Source organism: Macaca nemestrina, chromosome 9, assembly GCF_043159975.1.
Source record: "Macaca nemestrina isolate mMacNem1 chromosome 9, mMacNem.hap1, whole genome shotgun sequence".
NCBI classification, from domain to species: Eukaryota; Metazoa; Chordata; class Mammalia; order Primates; family Cercopithecidae; genus Macaca; species Macaca nemestrina.
In genome coordinates this window covers 80,501,265-80,527,474 of record NC_092133.1, presented here as the reverse complement: position 1 = coordinate 80,527,474, position 26,210 = coordinate 80,501,265, and the positions used below count along the sequence as shown (strand labels likewise).

Below are 26,210 nucleotides of genomic sequence, written 5' to 3'. Positions count from 1 at the left end.
TCATTTAGTCATCTTTCACTTCTGTAATATTTCCAAAAATGTAAATAAACCTTCATATTCCTATAATATTTCCCAAGATACTTAAACACTGGCCAGGAAACTCCTTTTCCTCTGTGTATACTATTTAACTTCAGAGATTAAATAATGTAGGGTACTCATAATTGCCTCCCTAAAAGGAAATAAACTTGTTCCGGTAGTCTCTTTTAGAAGACCTATAGATAATCAAGGGTTTGTACATGCATCTCTATGCATGCTCTAGTCCCCTCATTATACCACATGTCTATGTCTAATCCCTTTAGTTGTTCTTTATTCAGGTATATGGGTGTACAAATACCAAATACATTTTCTCCAGCATTTAGTAACAGGATAATCAAACATAAGAGGAAATGTTTACCAGGTATTATTTCACTTTCTTCAGTTTAATAAATAAATAAACCTCTCTCAGGAAGCGCATCTACAAAAATTGCTAAACAAGAAAAATTTCCTAAGATAAAAAAATCCATCAGATTAGACATAACCTATATTATCTAATTTCCCCTTTGGTACAGCTTTACTCTTAACAAATAGCAATGAAATGCTACCCTAAGAGAAGAGATGGTTTGTTTAATGGCATACCACGCTGGTTGAGGTAAGTAGGGGAAAAGTCATTTAGAAGCACTGTCTATACTAAGCAGGAATAGGCTGTGTATAATAGCCAAAGAACAACAAATGTTATAATTAATAACAACAAATGTTACTAATATTGTCTTGGATAGGGTGAAAAATGGGGTATGGAAGTCACAGGAAAATAAATGTTGCCCCACCCCAATTTTGTCTAGATCCATCCCTCCGTGAAACTGATAATATCTTGAAATCTATCTGAAGATAATCCTAAATATAAGTTCAGTTATATTACCTAAAATAAAGCAAAAAACTTAAGGTTAGTAATATTTACCAGAGACACTTATATCTATCCATTCATCAGTTTTACTGAAGACTTTTTCATTTTCCTTGGGGGAATCAAATATATCCTGTGGTGGCACATTTTCATGTTTTTCTTCTTTGAGACACATTTCCTCTGGAGTTATTCTAGTTCTATTGGAGTCTTCTATATCTATAAAATCATCACTAAAGTCTTCACTTAAATCATTCTTATCAGAAGATGACAAAGACGACAAGGAAATGTCATCCACATCATCACTCAGGTATCTAATTTTAGCATCATGTTTCACAGTCTGGTTGTTTTTTGTTCTATAACTTTCATTTTCAATCAGTTCTTGGTCCTTATTAGTAGCTCTGTCCTTAGCCAAAACTGTAGCATCTTCCTCTACACATGTGTCAGCAGGTGAGTTTTTATTTCCATCAACTGTGATAGTCCCAGAAAATGGAGATCGGCTAGATTTCAGTAGAGAGGGATGAACCATTCTATAACCTAAAGTAGAAGTTACACCGGGGCCATTTGGTAAAGCCAACTTCTTTCCACCAGCAGCATAAGGCCTATTAAATCCATACCCCAAATGTTCATTCCCATTGAGTACTTCAGACTGCCGGGAATTTCTTGTTAGCATACTTGACCGTAGAGGCACTCTAATGGATAGCTGTTGATTCTGATAAGGCTTTGTAAGATCCACAGCTCTATTAAAGGAATGTGATCTGGTTATAGATGAAGGTGGAAGGAATGAATTCTGAATGGAATGTGAAAAACTCTGTGATCTTACCATTTTTTCACAATTAACAGATTTACTACTGTCTGGGGATTGAGCTAAGCTTTCTCCAGAACTGCTTCTGGTGGCACAGGAGTTTGCTCTAGGCCTTTGCATGCTACCAGCCGACCGGTTTCCATAAAATCCATTCAACTGTGATTTTGGAGTATTGACCGAAGAATATGAAGTCCTTCCTAATAATGTGCCTTTGGTGAATTTACCCAAATTTGATGGTCCAGAAAAAGACTTTTGGTTTAACTCCTCTGTAGATGACACAAACATAGTGGATGGCTTTGCTAACTTTGATGTGAATAAAGAAACACTTTTCAAACCTCCCTTCATCCCATTTTTATCAAATATTCCTTGAGTAGGAACATGTTTTCCAGGATCAATTATTTTATCATGTGAATTTTGAGTATTGTTAGGCTCTCCAGCACCTTGTGCACAAGGTTGATATTTATTTGCTTTTCTCCAATTAAATGAATGAGATGATGGACAATCAGAGCCATTATTTTTGATGTAACTTTTGACATTACTATTCTTGGAAGTTCCTAATAAATTAACAGGTGTCCCATTTGGCATCGGCTGCAATGTACTTCTTACAGATTTTGTTCCATACTTTGGCAACTTGGAACCCAAAAACGTCTTGATTTGTGTTTTTTCTTCCATGAGCTATAAGGTGCATTTGTTCTTAAAAGCTGACAGAATCTGTGAAGAGAAAAAAGCAGCACATTAAACATTCCTAAATAAGGATAATTATATGAATTATTACATAATATGATACTTACACTTTTATATGCAGAAAAGCCCAAAAGTTACTCATGATTCCTACAGAACTCCTGGCAAATACTGAATGCACTAATTAAATTAATAACTTTATGTTGGAAGAAAATAAAGAACATTTTTATAAACTTTTATAAACATATGCTATGAATGACAGCAAAATCCAGAAATAATAAAATTAAACTACCAAATTTGACATTGTAAAAAATAATACTTTCAGAGTACTTCTTCCCATTTTCCAATTCAAATAATTTTTTTGTTTTGGGTAAAAGTCTCTCCTTTAAAAATAAGAACATACGGAAAGCCACAGCCAGTGCACTCAGGCAAGAGAATGAAATAATGGGCATTCAGAACGGAAAAGAAGAAGTCAAACTATCTCCGTTTGCCAATGATATGATTATATATCTAGAAAATTCTACGAACTCCTCCAAAAGATTCCTAGATTTGATAAATCCAGTAAAGTATAGGTTGCAAAATCAAAGTACACAAATCAGTAGCACACCAACAATGACTAAGCTGAGAATCAAGAACTCAATCCCTTTGACCATAGCTGCAAAAAAATAAAATAAAATACCTAGGAGTACACTTAACCAAGGAAGTAAAAGATCTCTACAAGGAGAAGTGTAAAACACTTCAGAAAGAAATCACAGACAATGCAAACGAATGGAAATACATCCCACACTCATGCATTAGAGGAATCCATATCATGAAAATGACCATGCTGCCCAAAGCAGTCCACAGATTCAGTGCAATTTGTATCAAAATACCAACATCATTTTTCACAGAATTAGACAAAACAATCCTAAAATTCATATGGAACCAAAAAGCAATCTTAAACAAAAAACCAAATCTGGAGGCATCACATTACTCACCTTCGAATTATACTACAAGGCTACTATAGTAACAAAAACAGCATGGTACTAGTATAAAAGTACATTCATAGAGCAAAGGAACAGAGTAGAGAACCCAGAAATAAAGCCAAATACAATCAACTGACCTTTGACAAAGCATACATAATGAAAATTGGGAAAAGAACACCTTATTCAACAAATGTTGCCAGGAAAACTGGATAGCCACATGTAGAAGAATGAAATTGGATCCCTATCTCTTACCATATACAAAAATCAACCCAAGACGGATTTAAGACTTAAATCTAAGGCATGAAACCATAAAAATGCTAGAAGAAAACCTAGGAAAAACTCTTATGGATATCAGTCTAGGCAAAGAATTTATGACTAAGACACCAAAAGCAAATGCAACAAAAAAAATAAATGGGACCTAATTAACTAAAAAGCTTCTGCTCAGCAAAAAATAAACAGAGTAAACAGCCCACAGAATAGGAGAAAATATTTGCAAACTATTCATCTAACAAAAGATTAATATCCAGAATCTATAAGGAACTCCAACTAATCTGCAAGGAAAAAAATAATCCCATCAAAAAGTGGACAAATGACATCAATAAACATTTTTCCAAAAGAAGGTATACAATGACCAAGAAACATGAAAAAAATGCTCAACATCACTAATCATCAGGGACATGCAAATTAAAACCACAATGAGGTATCACTTTATCCCAGCCAGAATGGCTATTAAAAAGCCAAAAAACAATAGATATTGGCATAGATGTGACGAAAAGGGAACATTTAGGTACTGCTGGTGGCAATGCAAATTAATTATCACCTCTATGGGAAACAGTATGGAGATTTCTCAAAGAACTAAATCTACCATTTGATCCAGCAATCTCACCACTGGGTATCTACCCAAAGGAAAACTGTATAAAAATTAAAAAAAAAAAAAATTTTAAACCTGCATATGTATGTTTATCACAGAAAAATTCACAATTGCCAGATGTGGAACCAAACTAAGTACCCACCAACCGATGAGTGAATTAAGAAAATACACCATGGAATACTACTCAGCCATAAAAAAGAATGAAATAATATCTTCTGAAGCAATGTGGATAGAGATAGAGGCCATTATTCTGAAGTAATTCAGGAATGAAAAACCAAACACCATATGTTCTTACTTATAATTGGGAACTAAGTTATGGGTATGCAAAGGCATACAGAGAGGTAGAATGGACACTGGAAACTCAGAAGGGGGGATGATGTGAGAGATTTTTTAAAACTACACAATGTAGTAGGGTGCTACACACTATTCGGGTGGCATGTGCACTAAAATCTCAGACTTCACCACTACACAATTCATTCATGCAGCCAAAAATCACCTGTTCCCAAAGCCCGTGAAATAAAAGGTAATTAAAGAATATATTTTTTAAAAAATACATGATTTTATAAAAGCTAGAAGACATTTGAAAAACCTTAATTACTAAAGCCATGAGAAGTATGTAGGTGAACAATATAATGGCATCAAACAATTCTTTTGGTATTAAGGGTTGAGTAATAAGCTGTCATTTTAGACAACTATCTCCAAAGAATTTCCATCTGGTAACATAAATACAAATGACAGTGCCAGGGTGAGAAGTGTAAAGATTTAATAAAGCTGATTTGTCCATTAATCTCAATTTTACACAATTTTTATTTTATTTTATTTTATTGAGACAGGATCTTGCTCTGTCACCCAGGCTGGAGTGCAGTGGCACGATCATGGCTCACTGCAGCCTCCCCCTCCCTGGCTCAAGTGATCCTTCCACCTTAGCCTCTCAAGTAGCTGGGACTAAAGGCACACAGCATTACACACAGCTAATTTTTTAAAAAAATTTTTTGTAGAGACGAGTTTCGCTATATTCCCTAGGCTGGTCTCGAACTCCTACCCTCAAGTGCTCCTCTTGCCTTGGCCTCAAGTGATCCTCCCACCTTGGCCTCCCAAAGTGCTGGGATCAGAGGCATAAGCCACCGTGCAAAGCTTGTATTTATTTTAAATATAACACAAAACTACAAAAATGAAAAGGTTCAATACACACAAAAGAGCATAAAACTAGAAACCACTAATGTCTTCTATGAGTAACTTTTTAATGAATCATGATATATCATGTGATGAGATTATAAAGATGAGCCAGACATATTAAAATGTTTGTTCTAATATTAACAAATATATGGTCACAATATGTTCACTGTAATTATATAAGAATTCTGTAAAAACACTAACAAGCGAAAATGCAACTTTAAAAATGCCTTAGGGATACTGATTTTTTAATATAGTGTATGACACTGTATTTTTTTTTTAAGAGACATGGTCTTGCTCTGTCACCCAGCTAGAGTGCAGTGGTGCAATCACAGATCACTGCAGCCTCAAACTCCTGGGCTCAAGCGATCTTCCTACCTCAGCCTTCCAAGCAGCTAGGACTGACTATAGGTGCACACCACCATGGCCAGCTAATTTATTTTTACTTTTTATAGAGGTGGAGGCCTTGCTATATTGCCCAGGCTGGTCTGGGATTCCTGGGCTCAAGCAATCTTCCCACCTTGGCTTCTCAAAGTGTTGAGATTACAGGCATAAGCCACTGCACCCAGCTAAATTTTTAAAATTTTTGTTGTAATTGTTGTTGAGATGGAGTCTCTCTCTGTCACCCAGGCTGGAATGCAATGGCATGATCTCGGCTCACTGCAACCTCTACCTAATGGGTTCAAGCAATTCTCCTGCTTCAGCCTCCTGAGTAGCTGGGATTATAGATGCCCGCCATCATGCCAGACTAATTTTTTCTATTTTTTAGTAGAGACAGGATTTCACCATGTTGGCCAGGCTGATCTCAAACTCTTGACCTCAGGTGATCCACTCATCTCGGCCTCCCAGAATGCTGGGATTACAGGCACGAGCCACCGCACCAGACCAATTTTTTTAATTTTTAAAACAACTGATTCCAAGTCAACCCTGGCCTAAGAAGTAGAGTTCCTATCACACATGTTATTAATTATGTCAAAAGTAAATATTTAGAAAATCACACAAATGTCCAAGTATAGAGTGAAAAAAGACTAAAGAATGTCCTGTTACCAAGAACTAATAAAAGATATAAATATATAAATATATATATATTTGTGTGCATGTGATTTTTTAGCGGAAAACCCACCACCAACATAGTGTAATACAAAAAGCTATTTAAACTAAGAACCTATAAACTTTAAAAAGTGGTGGACAGAAAAAAATTCTGTATGGTACAGTATGACTAGCCTGATTACTGCCTGGAAGCAGTAGTGAGAAAGAAATGTGAACTAAAAAACTTGAAAAGTTTAAGAAACACCTCTAGTTTGGAAAGAAAAATTTGATTTGTCATGCCCTAGAAAAGTTGAGGAAAAATATCCTGAGCACGGAGGCTTCAAAACCTAGGCAGAGGCATCATCAGATCTGCCAACTTCTAAGGCCCTATACTGAGTTGAGGGAAGGATCTGAAGCCCATAGAAAGGTACTATACCCTCAGCAGTATGAAATGAGACACGTATAGGACATTTAACACAATCTAAGGAGATGGGAAAGCATAGGGCCACAGAAGGGCAAAAGCAAAGTACTTGACCTAGGTATCCAAATTAAGCCTGAGCAAGACAAAAAGAAATGGCCATACAATCATATAAACAGTTTCTTGTAACACAGAACAACCTAATAAGAACATGCATCTAATGAAACAAAAGCCCAAAGATGAAAAGACAAAACAGGTAAATTGAAAAAAAGGCTTCAGCATTAAGGAAACCAATTAAGAAGAACAATGAATTTGAAAAAAAAAAAAAAAAAACAAAGCAAGAAAAAGAACCAAAGACTTAAACAAATGGCAAGGAGAAAAATCTTAAGGTAACAAGAGCATATTAAGGAGGTTGAGGTGGGTGGATAACTTGAGACCAGGAGTGCGAGACCAGCCTGGACAACATGGAGAAACCTCATCTCTACAAAAACTACAAGAATTAGCCAGCCATGGTGGTGCACACCTGTTGTCCCAGCTACTCAGGAGGCTAAAGTGGGAAGATCAACTGAGCCCACGAGGTCGAGGCTGCAGTGAGCTGTGATCAAGCCACTGCACACCAGCCTGGCTGAAAGAGTGAGACCCTGTATCAAAAAAAAAAAAAAAAAAAAAGTATTGAGGAGGAAAAAAAAGACAAAGATATCAAAAGAATGAGAAAGAAAATGTAGGACAAAGGCTAAACAGAAAGATAATTAGTATCTCTGAAGTAGAATAACTAATTAAATGGAAGATGAAAGGCAGGAGGACATAATAGAAAATATCCCTAAAATAAAGGTGAAAAAAATCTATAGAAGGAAAGAAAAAATATACCAAATCACAGATGCAAATACATATCCTAGTTAAGTTAATGAAATATCAAGGATAAAGAAATAATTCTCCAGAAATACAAGTAGAGAAAAAACTCACCTTTAAAAATGTTTTTAAACTTGGAATATACAAAGGAAATAACTGGATATCCTTCCAAAGAAATGCTGGAGCCTCTAGGGATAATTTAATCCTATAGGAATCACATTAATTTTACCTTTAAAATGTATTCTAAATTCACCACTTCCATTCCACAATCTTAGTTCTTATGCTCATCATTTCTTCCTGTACTATTACCAAGGATTCCTACATCTATGTCAAGATTCCAACCTTACTTCTATTCAAACTGTCAGCATTTATCTTCTTAAAGCACAGACCTGGATCACGTCATTCTACTGATTAAAAACCATCTGTGAGACTAGGAACAACAAAATAAAACCCAAAACTCATTGTACAGGGAGCAAGCTACGCTATTTGGTTCTACCTTATCCTTGTTATATACTTAAGTCAAGATATGTTACTTGTCATTCCCCAAAATCCATCCAATATTTTCTATCTTCTATGCCTTTGCTAAAGACCACTTGGAAGATTCTATCCTCAAAGTTCAAAATCACCACATCCACCAACATTTCCAGTTAAAATTAATCTTACATCACTCTCTATTCTCTTCACAGCAATAATATAGCTGAGTTTGTCTTCTAATTGTGTGTATGTCTATTTGACCCACAGGAAAGTAAACCTGCTGAGAACATAAACTAAGTCTTATATACTGTACTTTGAGGTCAGCTACAGGAATACAAATTTAACAGATCCTAAACTTGTAAGTAAATGCATAATCTCTTAATGCAGATTAATTTAACAGTAAGGAAAGACTAAAAAAGAACTTTGTTTTGTGGACCTGTGATTGACTGGTAATAGCTCCCTTGGGCAATATGTTGAAAAAGATTCTGAGGCCAGGCACAGTGGCTCATGCCTGTAATCTCAACAGTTTGGGAAGCTGAGGCGAGGGGATCGCTTGAGCTCAGGAGTTGAAGACCATACTGAGCAACATAGTGAGACCTCATCTCCACTAAAAATTTAACATTAACGTTTTTAAAAAACAAAAGGATGCTGAGGTCAAATCTAGCTTCAAACCTGAAGTAGTGACATGATCAAGCAGCAATGTTTGCCAGGAGCAGAGCAAGGGACAGTGGCAGTATCCATGCCAGACAACTGTCTTCCTCATTTTTTGATAATGGTCTTTTCCACAAAACACCTACAACCACTTTTGGTATAAACATAAGAAAACTGGTATTGATATTACATATTAGGGTCATTTTGCAAATCAATAAATAATACATGTTAAAGACTAAAGAGCCTGTGAATCAGAAAGGCTTTAACATTTTCCTGCCTGTCACAAGTAGACCACAGAAAGAAAATCACACTCTTTCCCTTCTCTGTGTCTCTATTTTCCTGCCTAAGATGAGGGTAATACATGTTACCTCCCAAGAGCATCTTCAGTATTAATAACTTAGAGGCATAAGATGAGCCCAAAAGACAGACACACTGTTACTAGTGTTTGTGGTTCCACCACTTTGTGGGAGAAAAGAATAATGTTAGAACCTGAATGTGCTATTCTCTATAAAGAATATTGATTTCTAAATGTACAAATAATTGCAACACAAATGACATCAATCATCTTGAACTTTTGGTCTTAAGATAAACTAGTCTGACAGCTCCAGTATGAAGTTTACGTTATGAATATTATCACTTCATTTGTTGATGAGATACCTTCTGTCTTTAAATGTTCATGAAAATTTCGCTTATATTTGCTTATAATTTTGAAATAAAATAAAATAGACATTGTGAGTCTGCTTCATTTTGGTAGCCAAGCTGTCTTTGATGCACTTTACCTAATCTGTAATCGGTTAGGTGTCTAAAAAATCCATTCATTAACAATTTGAAAAAATATATGTTGCCTACCTCATCTAATGATATAATCTTCTCTGAGACACTTTAATGCCATCTGTGAGCTTTAATTTAATGGTGAACTAGACTAATATCTGAAACAGTGCTTGAAAATGTCAGATTTTTTTTAGTTTAAGAATAATTTTTTAAAGTATAGCACATTTACAGTATTGGTATTTCATATTTTAAAATTTTTTTTTCAGGCCAGGTGGCCTGAAAAATTAGGCTCACACCTGTAATCCCAGCACTCTGGGCAGCCAAAGCAGGCAGATCACCTGAGGTCAGGAGTTCAAGCCCAGCCTGGCCAATATGGTGAAACCCTGTCTCTGCCAAAAATACAAAATTAGCCAGGTGTGGTGGCGCACACCTGTAATCTGAGCTACTCAGGAGGCTGAGGCACAAGAATCATTTGAACCCAGGAGGCAGAGGTTGCAGTGAGCCGAGATCGCACCACTGTACTCCAGCCTGAACAAAAGAGCGAGACTCCATCTCAAGAAAAAAAAAAAAAAATTTCAAAAATACTTATAAATGCCTTTTTTAAAAACCATAAAACAAGTTTCTCACTTTTAAAAGGAATCCAAAACTGAATAAGGGAAAAGCAGCAGCAAATATGATTAAGCACTTACATGATACGTACCATGCTTACCACTTCATCCTTTTTGTTTAATCTTTATAATCTTTATAGGCTAGTAGATGTCTTCCCATCTTAAATAGCTAAAACCAAGATTCAGAGAGGCTAATATACTTGTCCCAAAGTCACAAATTCATAAACTGTCAAAGAGGATTCGGGTTCAAGTTCACCTGATTCCAGGGCCAATGAAAACTGCCTTCATGACAAAGAAATGAAATACAGTCAGTGGGCCACACAATGATGTTACAGTCAGTGATTTACAACGATGGTCCCAAGAGATTATAATGGAGCTGAAAAATTCCTATAGCCTAGTGACATGGTAGCCATTGTAACATTGTAATGCAATTACTTTATTTTTTACATATTTATTGTATCCTGTTTGTACAGTGTTTATAAAGTCTATACTAGTGTGCAATGATGTCTTAGGCCTTCACATTCACTCCCCACTCACTCACCAACTCATCCAGAGCAACTTTCAGTTCTGCAAGCTCCATTCAAGTGCCCTATACAGGTATACCACCATTTTTTCTCTTTTATATAATATTTCTATTGTACCTTTTCTATGTTTAGATAACTTTAGATAAACAATTCCTTACCGTTGTGTTACAACTGCCTACAGTATTCAATACAGTAATATGCTGTACAGGTTTGTAGCCTACGAGCAAGATAGTATACCATATAGCCTTGGTGTATAGTAGGCTATACCATCTGCGTCTGTGTAAGTATACTCTCTGATGTTCGCGGAACAACAATGGCCTAAGGAGGCATTTCTCAGAACAGATCCCCTTCGTTAAGCGATGCATACCTGTATTCTAAGAAGCTTACTGACAGCAAGGGACAAGAATGAAGGAAGGGACTGAATGGCTAATGTCAGAGGAGAAGCATAAAGACGGCAAAGGACCTAGGTATTAATTACAGAAATTTAGCAGAACAGTAAGAGCTGTCACTTTTTCAAACTCCTTTCATATCCATTACCTCATCATCTGAGGAACCACCCACTCACTGTCTTTTTCTAGTTTTTCAAATAGTTTTTTAGAAGGTATAAATTGTCTGCATTTTAGGGGTTTAAACAGACATAAACTCACTACTAAGTACAAGAGCAATTAACTGAACAACAGTACTCATGACTACACACGTATAAGCAGTTACTTCTGAAATTGGCTTTCACGTTCAGACAACTAGATTAGAATTTAAAGTGATTTTTTTTAACCTTGTGTTACTCAACTACTTCTTTCATACCCCCTTTTCCCATTTTTTCCTGGCTGTCATCTGTGGCATAAGCTTACTCAAAGGCTTGATTATAGCAATTAAATAAGCGGCCAGGCATGGTGGCTCATGCCTGTAATCCAAGCACTTTGGGAGGCCGAGGCGGGAGGATCACCTGAGGTCAGGAGTTTGAGACCAGCCTGGCCAACATGGTAAAACCCCATCTCTACTAAAAATAAAAAATAAAAAAAATTTAAAAATTAGCTGGACATGGTGGCAGGTGCCTGTAATTCTAGCTACTTGCGAGGCTGAGGCTAGAGCATCACTTGAACCCTAGAAACAGAGAGTTGCAGTGACCGGAGATTGTGCCATTGCACTTCAGCCTAGGTGACAAGAGTGAAACTCCATCTCTAAAATAAAATAAAATACCAATTAGATAAGCAAAAATGACAACTTTAGCCAAAGTAAAGGTTTAAAACAGTGCACTTACTTCCAGATTCTTCAAGATTTTAAAGAGGACATGCCATGCTCAACACAAAGGCTCTTTATTGTATCAACATGACCTTTCTGTGCTCCAGCTACAACTTCATTTTCACTCACATAAATGGAGTTCAAAGTAACTTGTAAAAGTTAGGCTCACAAGGAATTTGTGTTTTAAGAACATTAAATAAGGTTATTACGCAGATCCAATGTGTATTACTTCCTGAAATTTAAATTTAAAAGAACAAAAATACTAACAAGTAAAGAGGAACGAGAAGTTCCCCTGGCCAAACCATAAAACTTTCTCCCTCCAAATTTTACCAGTTGGTACGGGAACACAAAACTCAAATACCTGTGGGGCATGCAAATGTCATTAATGTGCAGAAAGCTAGGAAAAGATGACACATGCCAAACTACATGAATACTGACCCATATAATGCCTTTTAAAATAGTAGACAAGTATAACAATTAAGTACAGACATTTCGCAAACACTAGGTCAAATCACAAGCAAACATTTAATATTTCAGTCTATATAGGATTTGCTTGAGCAAAGTTCCCTAAATTAAATTAAATGGGCAGTAGGGACAAAGCCATAGGAGGTCCAGCATCAGGAATAAGAGTAACAGGAGTAACATTAACACGGATGGAAGACTACTAGGCCATAAATTCACTAATGGCACATACTGGGTTTGATTCACCAGAATACATTACTGAAGTCCAAGCTTGCTCAGTATACGACAAACAGTAAATACCTAAACACGAAACATTTTGTAAAGATCTACATACATTAGAATTATAGTTTCATAGAAAAATGTTAGTGAGGCCAGGCAGGAGAATCACTTGAATCCAAGAGGCAGTGGTTGTGGTGAGGTGAGATCGCACCATTGCACTCTAGCCTGGGCAACAAGAGCGAAACTCCATCTCAAAAAAAAAAAGAAAAATGTTAGTGGTAGTTTCCACATACTAGACTACAACATGGTAATGAAGACCTAATTATTGCTATACACAACAATACAGAAAAACTAACAGGCTCCTTTAAACAAGAGAATCCAGAGACTTGAAGATAAATATAGTGTGATTCCATTTATATGAAGGTCAGATTTCCATTTTCGATGTAAAAAGCTGCAATTAATTTCACTCCTATCTAAAACCCTGGAAGAGCCAGATAAGCTTCAAAATCATAACCTTTCATAAGCCCATCAGAAAGCTGATACTGTAAGGCAACCAAGTAAACCCAATTCCAAAGGGAGACAAGCCCCTCCAAGGAGAGATGGGACATTTAACAGTTTCACTTTTGGCTGAGCATAAGAGACAGAAATGACCACCACAAAAAGGAGTAATAAGCTAACATTTTAACGTCTGCTTAAAAGCCAAATGTGGACTAGCACAACAGCAGGCTCCTCCTCCTAGTACTCAAGAGAAACATATGAGAAAGCCCCCTCTTTTTTTTTTTTTTTTTTTTTTTTTTTTTTGAGACGGAGTCTCGCTCTGTCGCCCAGGCTGGAGTGCAGTGGCGCGATCTCGGCTCACTGCAAGCTCCGCCTCCCGGGTTCACGCCATTCTCCTGCCTCAGCCTCCCGAGTAGCTGGGACTACAGGCGCCCACAACCGCGCCCGGCTAATTTTTTGTATTTTTAGTAGAGACGGGGTTTCACCGTGGTCTCGATCTCCTGACCTTGTGATCCGCCCGCCTCGGCCTCCCAAAGTGCTGGGATTACAGGCGTGAGCCACCGTGCCCGGCCGAGAAAGCCCCCTCTTAATGGCACAGGCATGCAGGAGGTGATCAAAGGCTGCACTGAAACAAACACAAAGCCTCTCACTTCCCTGCCTCCTTCTGTCCTCTGAAGCAAAAGCCTTAAACTGCTGGGGAAGCCTTAAACTGCAGCAAGACTTCTCACCCAGGGGCACAGGAAAAAATCCAGTGCATCTGGGGGAAACAGAATGTGAGAAATGTTCAGTTGATCGACTTATGTGAGAGTAAGGTCAAGAACTGATTAAACTAATTATGATAATATGCGTTAGAATACAACAGTGGTTCCACAGTGCTTGTATGTATCAGAATCACCGGGTAGACTTCATTAAAACAAGATCTCTGGACTCCACTCCCAGAGTTTCTGAATCAACATATCTAAGGTAAGGCCTTAGGAAAAAGTACTTTTTACAAGTTTCCAGGTGATGTTGATTCTGCCGACCTGGAGTTCATATGTTGAAAATCCCCGGGACAGAGATTAACTCTGCAAGAGGGGGCTAACTGAAAAGGGGTTGACTGAGATGTTGGCAACTTGATCTGGACGGTGTAAAATTCACTAAGAGTACATCATTTAAGATTTACGTATTTTGGCCGGGCACAGTGGCTCACACCTGTAATTCTCAGCACTTTGGGAAGCCGAGGCAGGCGGATCCCAAGGTCAGGAGATAGACCATCCTGGCTAACGCGGTAAAACCCCATCTCTACTCAAAATACAAAAAATTAGCCAGGTGTGGTGGCACATGCCTATAGTCCCAGCTACTCTGGAGGCTGAGGCAGGAGAATGGCATGAACCCGGGAGGCAGGGAGGCTGAGGCAGGAGAACAGCATGAACCCGGGAGGCGGAGCTTGCAGTGAGCTGAGATCGCACCACTGCACTCCAGCCTGGGTAGAAAAAAAAAAAAAAAAGACTTATGTATTTTATAGTATGCAAGTTATACTTCATTTTTTAAAACTTCTCTTAAAAAATTAAAAGCCTCAAACTACTTCTAATCCTATAAAGAGTAAAAATAAGCCTTACTGTGAAGACAACTTACTCTACAAATTGATAAAAGAATTAAGCATGTATCCTCTTCCTGTATTTCAAAGTAATCAAAAAACTGACAGAAAATCTTCTTTATAGAAGAACCACAACTAATAAATATAAAAAAAAATGATGGAATCACAAAGTAAGAAAATCTGAAACACTCCATCAAATATCAAAACACCCCTCAAGAAAGGGAGTGTGACAGCTAAAACTGAAACTATTAAAAGGTGAGTGGTAAGTAACACTAGGGGTGAATTATGCTGTTTTCTCTAAACATTATGTTTGAAAGCATCCATATGTAATTTCCATTTAAAAAAGTAAACCCCGGCTGGGCACGGTGGCTCATGCCTGTAATCCTAGCACTTTAGGTGGTCGAGACAGGTAATCACCTGAGGTCAGGAGTTCCAGACCAGCCTGGCCAACATGGTGAAACCACATCTCTACTAAAAATACAAAAATTAGCTGGGTGTGGTGGTGGGTGCCTATAATCCCAGCTACTTGGGAGGCTGAGGCAGGAGAATCACTTGAACTCGGGAGAGAGAAGTTGCAGGGAGCTGAGATTGCACCACTGCACTCCAGCCTGGACAACAGAGTGAGACTCCATCTCAGAAAATAAAATAAAATAAAATAAAAATAAAAAAGTAAACCCCAAATAAGGACACTTTCATTAGGGAAAGAGGTATGAAATAAATTTCGGCACATTCCACATTATCCTCCTTCTCTTGGCATTCATTTTCATTTTCTCTCTCAGGAGCACCTGCATACTCCTATTCAGAGAACTCCCAAACCCTGGATCTCTACATTTAACTCCTCCTACAAAAGACAAAGGACTCTTGAATTAGCAAAAGCATAAACTTCTAACTAACCTGACCAAGGCTGATCAGCAGTATCAGTAACACCTAGAAACTTCTTAAAAATAGATTTTCTAAGGTCTTACCTTAGATATAGTGTTCAGCAATTCTGTAGAGCCCAGAGATCTTGTTTTAATGAAGTCTTCCAGGTGATTCTGATACACACAAATACTGCGGAACCACTGCTCTATTCTAACCCCTATTATCATAATTAGTTTAACCTGTTCTTGACCCGACCCTCACATAAATCAACTAAACATTTTTTACATTCCATTCTGTTTCCCCCAGATACAATGGACCCTTCAGAACTGCAGGTGCACCAGGGTCCCCTCCCAGTTCCACAACTGTATAAAACACTATTGGTACAATAATGCCTGAATTAACTCATCTTTGGGGAATTAAGTAATCCTTTGGACATAAAGCACTTTTTAAAAAGAAAAAAAAAGTTGGGAAAAAAAAAGTGTATGTCCTGAAAATTAGATGTTCCTGGCCTTGAGTCATTTCCAATGGGAGAAGGTTACAGGAATCTTTCTGAAGAGCAAACTTCACAAAGCAAAGCAGGGTCCTAGGACCAGGAGACAGTAAATGCCTAGGTTCACAGGTCCCACACACAGAAACTCCTCTACTTTCAACTCATAAGCTTCTGTACATATGACCAAAGCAACCAACCGAAATAAAAGTTTCTCAGCAATGCCTGACACCAAAGGAAGATGTTAGCAATTGTTTACAAAAAGAATTTATGAACAGCCTTTCAGAACTTAAACTATTTGTAAATAAATGAATTTCTGTACCTGAAAAGAGTGGAGATGGTGGAGGAGGGAATAGTAGAGGCAATCACATTACATGTTTATGTCTGTGTATTATATATATACATATATATGTGTATATATATATAAAGATAGGGTCTCACTGTCACCCAAGCTGGCGTGCAGTGGTGGTATCACAGCTCACTGCAGTCTCAACTCCTGGGCTCAGGTGATCTGCCCACCTTGGCCTCCCAACATATATATAATATATTTGAATTTAGACAAAGTAAAATTACTTTCCAGAGCTAGAGGAACATTAATGGTGTAAGTGATTCCACCCATCATTCCACTCTATAAAAATATACTTACAAAGTGAACGTATAGGAAAAGACATGAATCTCTTTCTCCCTCAGTAAGTCTCAGTTTACACATGCTTGGCACAGTATGAGCAAATTTTCAAGAGTGAGATACTACTATCTGAAAATGGGTATTTTTTTGCAGAAGCCAACTCTCATAACTAACCAACTCTTTGGTACTCAACCAAAGCTGCAAGAAAAGATAACCAGGTTAAACTTAAGTCACCACATGGTTTCTCAAGGGCAATTTCAACTATACGAGATTTTTAAACTCCATGCTAACTTTAGACCCTAACTTCACCCAAAATGTCCTATTTCGTAGTTATCTATGTCTTCCAAACCACTGTAGGCAGGGGAAAACAGAGGTGAGCAACTCAAGAGGCATGTGTGTTCTTTACTGTCAAGGTGGCTAAATTCCACCTAATGGGAAAGGAAAAAACTCATACTTAAAATCATGCGTTAAACCACATTCTCTTCTTCAACAGAACTACTATATGCTTTCCATAACACCATTATGTTACCCATAAAAGCATTATTTGCCTACTAAACATTTACTGAACATCCATTATGTGCCAGCAACTGCACAAGTTATTGTGGATACAGTTGTCACAGACAGATATGAACCTTGCACTCCTACAGCTAATGGCCTAGCAAAGACTAGACATTTAAAAACACAAAAATATGGCCAGGTGCAGTGGCTCATGCCTGTAATTCCAGCACTTTGGGAGACTGAGGCAGGCAAATCACGAGGTCAGGAGATCAAGACCATCCTGGCTAACACAGTGAAACAAACCCCATCTCTACTAAAAATACAAAAAAATTAGCCGGGCTTGGTGGTGGGTGCCTGTAGTCCCAGCTACTCAGGAGGCAGAGGCAGGAGAATGGCGTGAACCCGAGAGGTGGAGCTTGCAGTGAGCCGAGATCGCGCCACTGCACTCCAGCCTGGGCAACAGAGCGAGACTCTGTCTCAAAAAAAAAAAAAAAAAACTACACACAAAAATATAATTAATGTCATAAAAAAGAAGTATGAGGACATATACTGGGAAGCAAGTCCAATGCAGGGAAAAGGAAGCTAGGGATTTTTCAAGGTTTCTATGGACGGTGTAGCTAGTCATCAGCCCCAATTATTCGACTAATTTGTAAAGGTTTATGCCTGATTTGTTGGGAGTTCTGAGACTCACAGATCCCACAAGACCATGGTCTCACCAACAAGTGTTTACATATATAGTCTTGTGTTTGAAATGCACTACCCCTCACCCTTCACACATTCTTCATGGTATCAAACCACCTTTGCAGAAGCCAAACCCACCAGCCTCAGATGTGGGCTCTTGTTTCTTGTCAACACACCAAGTAATGCCACTCAGACCACTCAAAGTTTATTTTCCATCCACTGGAGGCCAAGTTCTTTGAGAACACAGACTGACTTTCATTCATCTGCTGCCTCAGTCAAGCCCTAAGACATAGGCTGGCACCTAACTGGCTTTTTACAAATGTAGGTTAAAAGCAAGAATAAACAGTATATTCCTTAATAGTGTCTTGCTAGGTATTTTACTAATTTTTACCTCAAATTTACATTATCAACACATCTATATATATACACACACACACACACACACACACACACACACGCGCATAAAGCAAAACAGTTTATCACACAATTGGCAGTATATTTCAATTAATATCTGAGGCCCTATAGAACTGGTTTATAAGCTCCTACTTATAGGTTCCTGTTTACATAAGTAAAACAGGTACTAACACTGATACTGATTTTTTTTCCACCTCTCCACAAACTACACTGAGTTACTAACCCTAATGAAGAAACCTAATCTCTTCCCTGATAGTTTCCTTCTTAATAATGTATTCTAATTTAGAATCTCAATCTCTACGCATATCCACGACACCTACTTCTTTCATTTTTTTGAAGAAGGAACTTAAAACTTTTGGCATAAAATATATTTTTTAAAAAATACTAAATTACAAAAGAAATGGAGTACAGCACAGTTTTAATCTCAGTATGACTGTGCTCTTTAAATGCTGACTCCCTATATGATTTAGTTACAAAATGTTTTAGATAATTGCTCACATAACTCTTAATAGCAACTAGGACACCCATACCTTAACATTTTTTAAAAGTAAAAATCCTTAAAATAGTTAACAGTGTTTAACCAATCCCCAGAGTACTGACACTGAGAATCTGCTTGATTTGCCAAATACCAAAGTGACTAAAGTTAGGTGCAATGTTTGCATCTATAAATTAATTATAATGACCATCAAATATCTTATTGTGCTTAGGACTAATACAACTCAACTTCTTCCTTTGTAGAGAGGGCACACTTAATCCACTGCAAACCTCTACCTCAGATTAATACAACACTTTTTTCTTTTTTTTTTTTTTTTTGAGACAGAGTTTTGCTCTTGTCGCCCAGGCTGGAGTGCAATGGCATGATCTCGACTCACCGCAACCTCCGCCTCCTGGGTTCAAGTGATTCTCCTGCCTTAGCCTCCCAAGTTACTAGGATTACAGGCGCCTGCCACCATGCCCAGCTAACTTTTGTATTTTTAGTCCAGACAGGGTTTCACCATGTTGGTCAGGCTGGTCTCAAACTCGTGACCTCAGGTGATCCACCCGCCTCAGCTTCCCAAAGTGCTAGGATTACAGGTGTGAGCCACGGTGCCCAGCCACAACACTTTTTTATTAAGTGACTATAAGACAAGATCCTGAAAAGTAAAGAAGGTACATACAGTACTTGCCATAAGCAGCTTATGATCTGGTAAAGGAAGAAATGCTGTTATTACAGCAATGACTTAAAACTCATTCAGTCATTAAACATTTATTGAAAGCCTATTATCAATAAGGCTGTGAGATAGAGGTTGTGGATACAATAAGACCTTCCAATATAAGGGAAAAGACATGTAGACAAGAGAAGGGGAATGAAGTACTATAACTGCTAGAGCAGAGTATATGGGGTAGCACATGGGGGAACAAAAAAGAAAGTGCTTAACTGGGAGAGAGGGATAACATAAATGGTTTCATAGAGGAGGCAATGCTTGAGCTGAGTCTCAAAAGATAAATAGTAAATAGAAATACAGACACTGAATGTGAAAAAACAATATAGCCTAAGAGCATAAACAGAAGCATGGAACCAGCATGACACATTCAGAAAATTGTTGTTGACTGAACAATGGTAGCGAACAGGGTTTCAGAAATGCATAAGAAGAAAGGAAGAATAGGGGAAAAATACAGCCTACAGAGTGGTTTATGTGCCATACTAAGAAGTTTGGACTTTATTATGGGCAATTAGGAAACTAAAGGGTTTTAAACCATAAAAAAAAAAAAAAGATCTCACCTGAATTTTGAAAAGTCACTTTAAGTATGGAGGAGATGGGTTAAGAAGGGGAGATGGGTTAAGGCGTTACAACATGAGAAAGACAACAAAGATTGTAGCAAAAAGGTGCAAAAGATATCAGCAATATTAAATCTAAAGAATTTTGTCACAATAATGGGCACAAAATGAGAGCATAATACTTAGCTAACAAATGGATGAGTGATTGATTAGATGTGGGAGATGAAAGAGCTCAAAATTCTGGGCTTGTCTGACTAGACATGATCTTTTTACCCAGACATAATGTTTGCCTTTCATTGAGGGCAAACATTATGTCTGCAGAAAAAGATCACAAACTTAGCACGTCAAGCTAACTTGGAGGTGCATTTCTAGAGAGCATACACCAGGGTGTTTACTGGTCAAAGGAGTCTGAAATGCAAGGGCAAAATCTGAAAGGGAGACGATGATTTGGGAATTATCAGCACAGGAATGATGGTCAGATTTTCCACCAAAAATAAGTGAGGTCACCTGGAGAAGATGTACAACAAGGAGAGAAAGGTATCACCGACACTTAAAAAAATGGATAGGAGGAAGGGTCGGGGGTAGTGCAAAGAACATATGATCCAAGGGTAAAGAAAAGAACTAAAAAAGTAATTTGAAAGAAACTTTGAAGATAACAAGCAGTAGTGTCAAATTCCACATATAAGTAAACTAAAAACTAAAAAGAATAATTGGGCTTGGTAGTTTACAAATTTGGTCACCTTTGCCAAAGCAGTTTCAGGAGACAAGATGAGGTACACAAACCTGACTACAACAGGTTCAAGAATAAAGAGATAAACCATCAGGAAACATAACCTATTCTTTCAAACACACCCTATTTTTAAAAAAAAACAAAAAAACAGGCCGGGCGCGGTGGCTCACGCCTGTAATCCCAGCACTTTGGGAGGCCGAGGCGGGCGGATCACAAGGTCAGGAGATCGAGACCACGGTGAAACCCCGTCTCTACTAAAAAAAAATACAAAAAATTAGCCGGGCGCGGTTGTGGGCGCCTGTAGTCCCAGCTACTCAGGAGGCTGAGGCAGGAGAATGGCGTGAACCCGGGAGGCGGAGCTTGCAGTGAGCCGAGATCGCGCCACTGCACTCCAGCCTGGGCGACAGAGCGAGACTCCGTCTCAAAAAAAAAAAAAAAAAAAAACTAAAAAACTAAAAAAAACAGTAACTTGAGACAATATAGAGGCAATCTTCTTTGTTTTTTGTTTGAGACAGAGTCTCCCTCTGTCTCCCACCCAGGCAGGAGTGAAGTGGTGCAAACACAGCTCACTGCAGCCTCAACCTCCTGGGCTCAAGCAAGCCTCCCACCTCAGCCTTCCCAGTAGCTGGGACTATAGGTGTGTGCCACCACACCTGACTAATTTTTGTAAAGAATGGGTTTCCGCCACAATGTCCAGACTGGTCTCGAACTCCAGAGCTCAAGTAATCCACCCACCTCAGCCTCCCAAAGTGTTGGGATTACATGCATGAGCCACCATGCCTGGCCTGGGTTTGTTTATTTTATTTTGTACCCTCTTTTCTGCAGGAAAAGAGCTCAAAGAGGAGGTTAAAAATAAAGAAAATGGCAGGTACAAAATTTGGAACAAGATCCCACCATGAGATCAAAGTGGGCTCCCAGTACCATCAGGAGACTGAAAATGCTACAGGGGAAAACACGGCAGAAGTTCTGGTTTACAGCTAATCCCTGAAGAAAGTGGCAGCTTGATGGGAATGGTAAACATTGTGCCTACGGTAGCCAGGCTAATTGCAGGCCCCATTCACCCACCTAAGTCAGGATTGGCTAAACCTGAAGGGTGTGGAAATCGTACCTGCAGCTGAACGGGGCTGGAGGAAGCAGGGACTAGATCGTACTAAGCGTTATGAGCAAACTCAACCAATAAAAGCATACAGAACATGAGCAAAACAAGTAATTTCAAAAACATAAGCATAATGAAAATATCTACAACATATACTCAATAGCCTAATTAAAGACTCATTTTTTTTTAATACTCAGCATCTAGCACAGAGCCTGGCATACAACAGATGTTAGTGCATACAAATGAATAATGTCCCGGGGCTTGCTCAGCTGCTATCTCAAGAGACAGGAACACCTGTGGAAGACAGGCTATACGGGATCTCCATGACCGAGACAAGAAAGTGTCCTTCCTATGCAACCAGAGGGTGGAAAGGCTTAACCATCCCTGCTGAAAACAAAAGAGGAGAACATGACTGTAAGGGCCCTTAGATGATAACTAATTGTTACCAAGCAGGTGTATGCGTAGCACTGTGCTATTCACTTATAAGAATTATATCTTAGGCTGGGTGCAGTGGCTCACCCCTGTAATCCCAGCACTTTGGGAGGCCAAGGCAGGTGGATCACCTGAGGTCAGGAGTTTGAGACCAGCCTGGCCAACATGGTAAAACCCTGTCTCTACTAAAAATACGAAAATTAGCCAGGAGTGGGGGCACGTGCCTGTAATCCCAGCTACTCAGGAAGCTGACGCATGAGAGTCAATTGAACCTAAAAGGCAGAGGTTGCAGTGAACCAAGATTGTACCACTGCAATCCAGCCTGGGTGACAGAGACTCTGTCTCCAAAAATAAAAATAAAAAAAAAGAACTATCATATCTTAACCTTAACTTCTTACCTTAACAACTACTATATAGGTATATTTATTCTGATTTCCCAGATGAAGAAATAGCCTCAGAGAAGTTAAGTAATTTGTCCAAGTTCATAGAGAGAGTCAGGAAATCAGGACCACTGAACCTGTCAGTGGCACTTAATATGGTAAGAGGTGGTGGTGGTAGTAGTGGTGGTGGTGGCAGCAGCAGCGGTGGTGGTGGTGAGAGGTACCCTTTGAAATATAAAGACACTACCAACAAACTTTTACATATACAGAAACCTTGCCCACTCACCGAGAAGACTGCTCCCCTCATTCTTCCTACTCCCTGAGTGAGTCTCCAATAACTAGCAGGCCTGAGGAGACACTGCCACCTAATGGCCAGTGCCATGAACTATTGTCTTGTGGCCCTGTTCCCACACCTCACCTTGATTCCTCTACCTTCAGGATTGAGCTGCAAAAGGATTGCATGCACACAAATCACCTTTTTTTTTTTTTTTTTTTTGAGACAGAGTCTTGTTCTGTCGCCAGGCTGGAGTGCAGTGACACAATCTTGGCTCACTGCAACCTCTGCCTCCTGAGTTCAAGCAATTCTGCGTCAGCCTCCGGAATAGCTGGGACTACAGGTGTGTACCATCACACCCAACTAATATTTTTTTATATTTTTAGTAGAGACAGGGTTTCACTGTGTTGGCCAGGATGGTCTTGATCTCCTGATCTCATGATCCGCCTGCTTCGGCCTCCCAAAGCGCTGGGATTACAGGCGTGAGCCACCGTGGCAGACCTACAAGTCACCATTTTGCCTACCTTGCTGTCATGAGTGATCCATCCCACACAATCTCTTATTTTGGCACTATCCAAAGAACACTGTACCAAAAGAAATGTTCTCCACCTGCCCTTACCCAATACATATATCTGCCCTGTCAATACAGTAGCCACTAGCCAAACGTGGCTATTATTATAATGTGATAAGGCCACAAAACAAGCATTCTTAAACTACATTAAAAGAAATACAGTCTTAATGCAGACTACTGAAATATCACTTAATTCTAGTTGGAATGACATTTCCAAGCATTATATTTTCTCCTTTCTTATTAAACTAATTATAAAATACTCTGTATTTTAAAACTTCCGGGCCAGGCATGGTAGCTCATGCCTATAGTCCAAGCTACTTGGGAGGCTACAGTGGGAGGATCACTTAAGCCCAGGAGTTCGAGTCCAGCCTGGGTAACACAGTGAAACCCAGTCTCTTAAATAAAGTCAGGCACGGTGGCTCACACCTGTAATCCCAGCACTTTGGGGCTTTGGGAGGCCAAGGTGAGCGGCTCACGTGAGGCCTGGCCACCAGGGCGAAACCTCATCTCTACTAAAAATACACAAATTAGCCAGGCATGGTGGCAGATGCCTGTAATCCCAGCTACTCTGGACATTGAGGCATGAGAATCGCTTGAACCTAGGAAGCAGTGATCCGAGATCACGCCACTGCACTCCAGCCAGGGTGACAGAGTGAGACTCTGTCTCAAAGAAAAAAGAAAAAAAAAAAAAAACTTCTCCCTATAATTCTACCTCCCTAACACAACTGTACAACTATTCTCATTACTTCATGTACCCTTCTAAATTTCATCTACACACACAGAGTCAGCTATATTATCTAGATACAATTTAATGTTCTACTTTTAAAACATCACTGTTTTATAAATATATCCCACAGTTCTACAGTTATATTTGTTATTTTAAGGGCCACAATATAGTACATGGAATTAATGTGCTATAAATCATTTAATCACAGACGACGACCCAAAGATTATAAATATCTATTATCCTTCATTACACCACTTTTAGAGCTACCCTGGCAAAAGGGACACAAAGGAGGTAAGGGTAAAGAAACACGTCACATGATGAAAAGCTGAAGCACTTATAAATGGTTTAGCCTAACAAAGCCAAGAGTACACGTGACGGTTGCTGTCAAATAGTTTAAGATACTATATGTAGGGTCAAAATAGTTTAAGTTGTGACAAAGGGGCAGAACTAGGACCAATGAATAGAAGTAAGAAAAGGGCAGTTTTCAGCCCAAAAAAGTAAAACTTTTCAAACTGTCAAAATATTCAACAAAGTAAACTACATAAAACACTAAGCTGTCCATTTGTGAAAGCATTAAAAAATAAGCTAGATAAGCAGTTGACAGATAGTGCAGACTCTTAAATTGGTGGGAGGTAAGACTAGATAACCTCTCAGGTTTCCTTTCACTCAAATATTCAAATATTTATTAATCACCTGCTATAACCCTAGCAATGTGCTAGGTATATAAAAGTATACAAAACAGACCTGGTCCCTGTGCTTTTTGCACTTACAACCTAGTGTAGGAAATAGAGAAAAAGAAAAAAAATTAAATAATTACAAATCATAAGTGCTATAAAGGAAAACGATGAAATGCTTTAGGAAAAATAACAAACTAGGCATCAAGTAAGGCCTCTCTCAGGGAGAATATTTTAAAGTTGTGGACTAAAGAAGAGTTAAGCTATGCAGAGACCGCTCTGGCGCAGTGGAAAACCACTAAATGTATAAACTGGAGGGTGATGTGATCTGATTTACTTCCTTTTATTATTGCTACTTTTTGGAGATGCAGTCACGCTCTGTCACCAAGGCTGGAGTGCAGTGGCATAATCTCGGCTCACTGCAACCTCCACTTCCCAGGTTCAAGCGATTCTCCTGCCTCAGCCTCCCAAGTAGCTGGGATTACAGGTGCCGCCACCACGCCTGGCTAATTTTTGTATTTTTAATAGAGATGGGGTTTCACCATGTTAGCCAGGCTGGTCTTGAACTCCAGACCTCAGGTGATCCGCCTGCCTCAGCCTCACAAAGTGCTGGGATTACAGGCATGAGCCACTGCACCTGGCCGATCTGATTTACATTTCTAAAAGATCATTCTGGCTGTTATGTGGAGAATGAATAGGAAAGAAGAAAATGTAGAAGCAGGAAAAAAATCAGGTGGGAAACTAGGTAGGAGTTCAGATGAGAAACGATGATAGACTAGGCTGGTTGAAGTAGATGGAGAGAGAGGTATATACAAGTTTCTTTCTTTCTTTTTTTTTGAAACAAGGTCTCTCTCTGTCATCCAGAATGGAGTACAATGGGGTGATCATAGTTCACTGCAGCCTTGACCTCCTGGGCTCAAGCAATCCTCTTAGCTCAGCCTCCCTAATAGCTGGGATCACAGGCACACACCACCACCGCCAGCTAACTTTTTAATTTTTGTAGATGGGCGGTGTCTCACTATGTTGCCCAGGCTGGTCTTGAACTCCTGAGCTCAAGTGATCCTCCTGCCTCCCCAAGTGCTGGGATTATAGGCGAGAACCACTGTACCCAGCCAAAAGATGGGTTTCAAGATACATAGGGGAGACAGAAACTGCAGGACTCAGTGATGGGTTAAACTCAAAGGATAAAGTTAAAAGAGAAACCAAGTAAGCTTCAGGTTTCCGGCTTGAACAATTAATGGGACTGTGCTGTCATTTTCTAAGATAGGAAAGTTTGGGGGAGGCATGGATGTGGATCAAAACAGGAATCTAACT

The 26,210-nt window shown here is 38.9% G+C and overlaps 1 protein-coding gene across 6 annotated transcripts in view; it reads right to left on the bottom strand.

The window, feature by feature from the left end:
• LOC105495992 (coiled-coil serine rich protein 2) overlaps window positions 1–26,210 on the bottom strand; it is a 184,757-nt gene that overhangs the window by 139,681 nt on the left and 18,866 nt on the right. For all 6 annotated transcript variants that reach the window (XM_011766009.3, XM_024797365.2, XM_011766012.2 and 3 more), the window contains exon 2: window positions 935–2,390. In XM_011766009.3, the coding sequence (XP_011764311.1) occupies window positions 935–2,351 (1,417 nt within the window). In that variant the 5' untranslated portion in view covers window positions 2,352–2,390. The remainder of the gene's footprint in view (window positions 1–934; window positions 2,391–26,210) is intronic.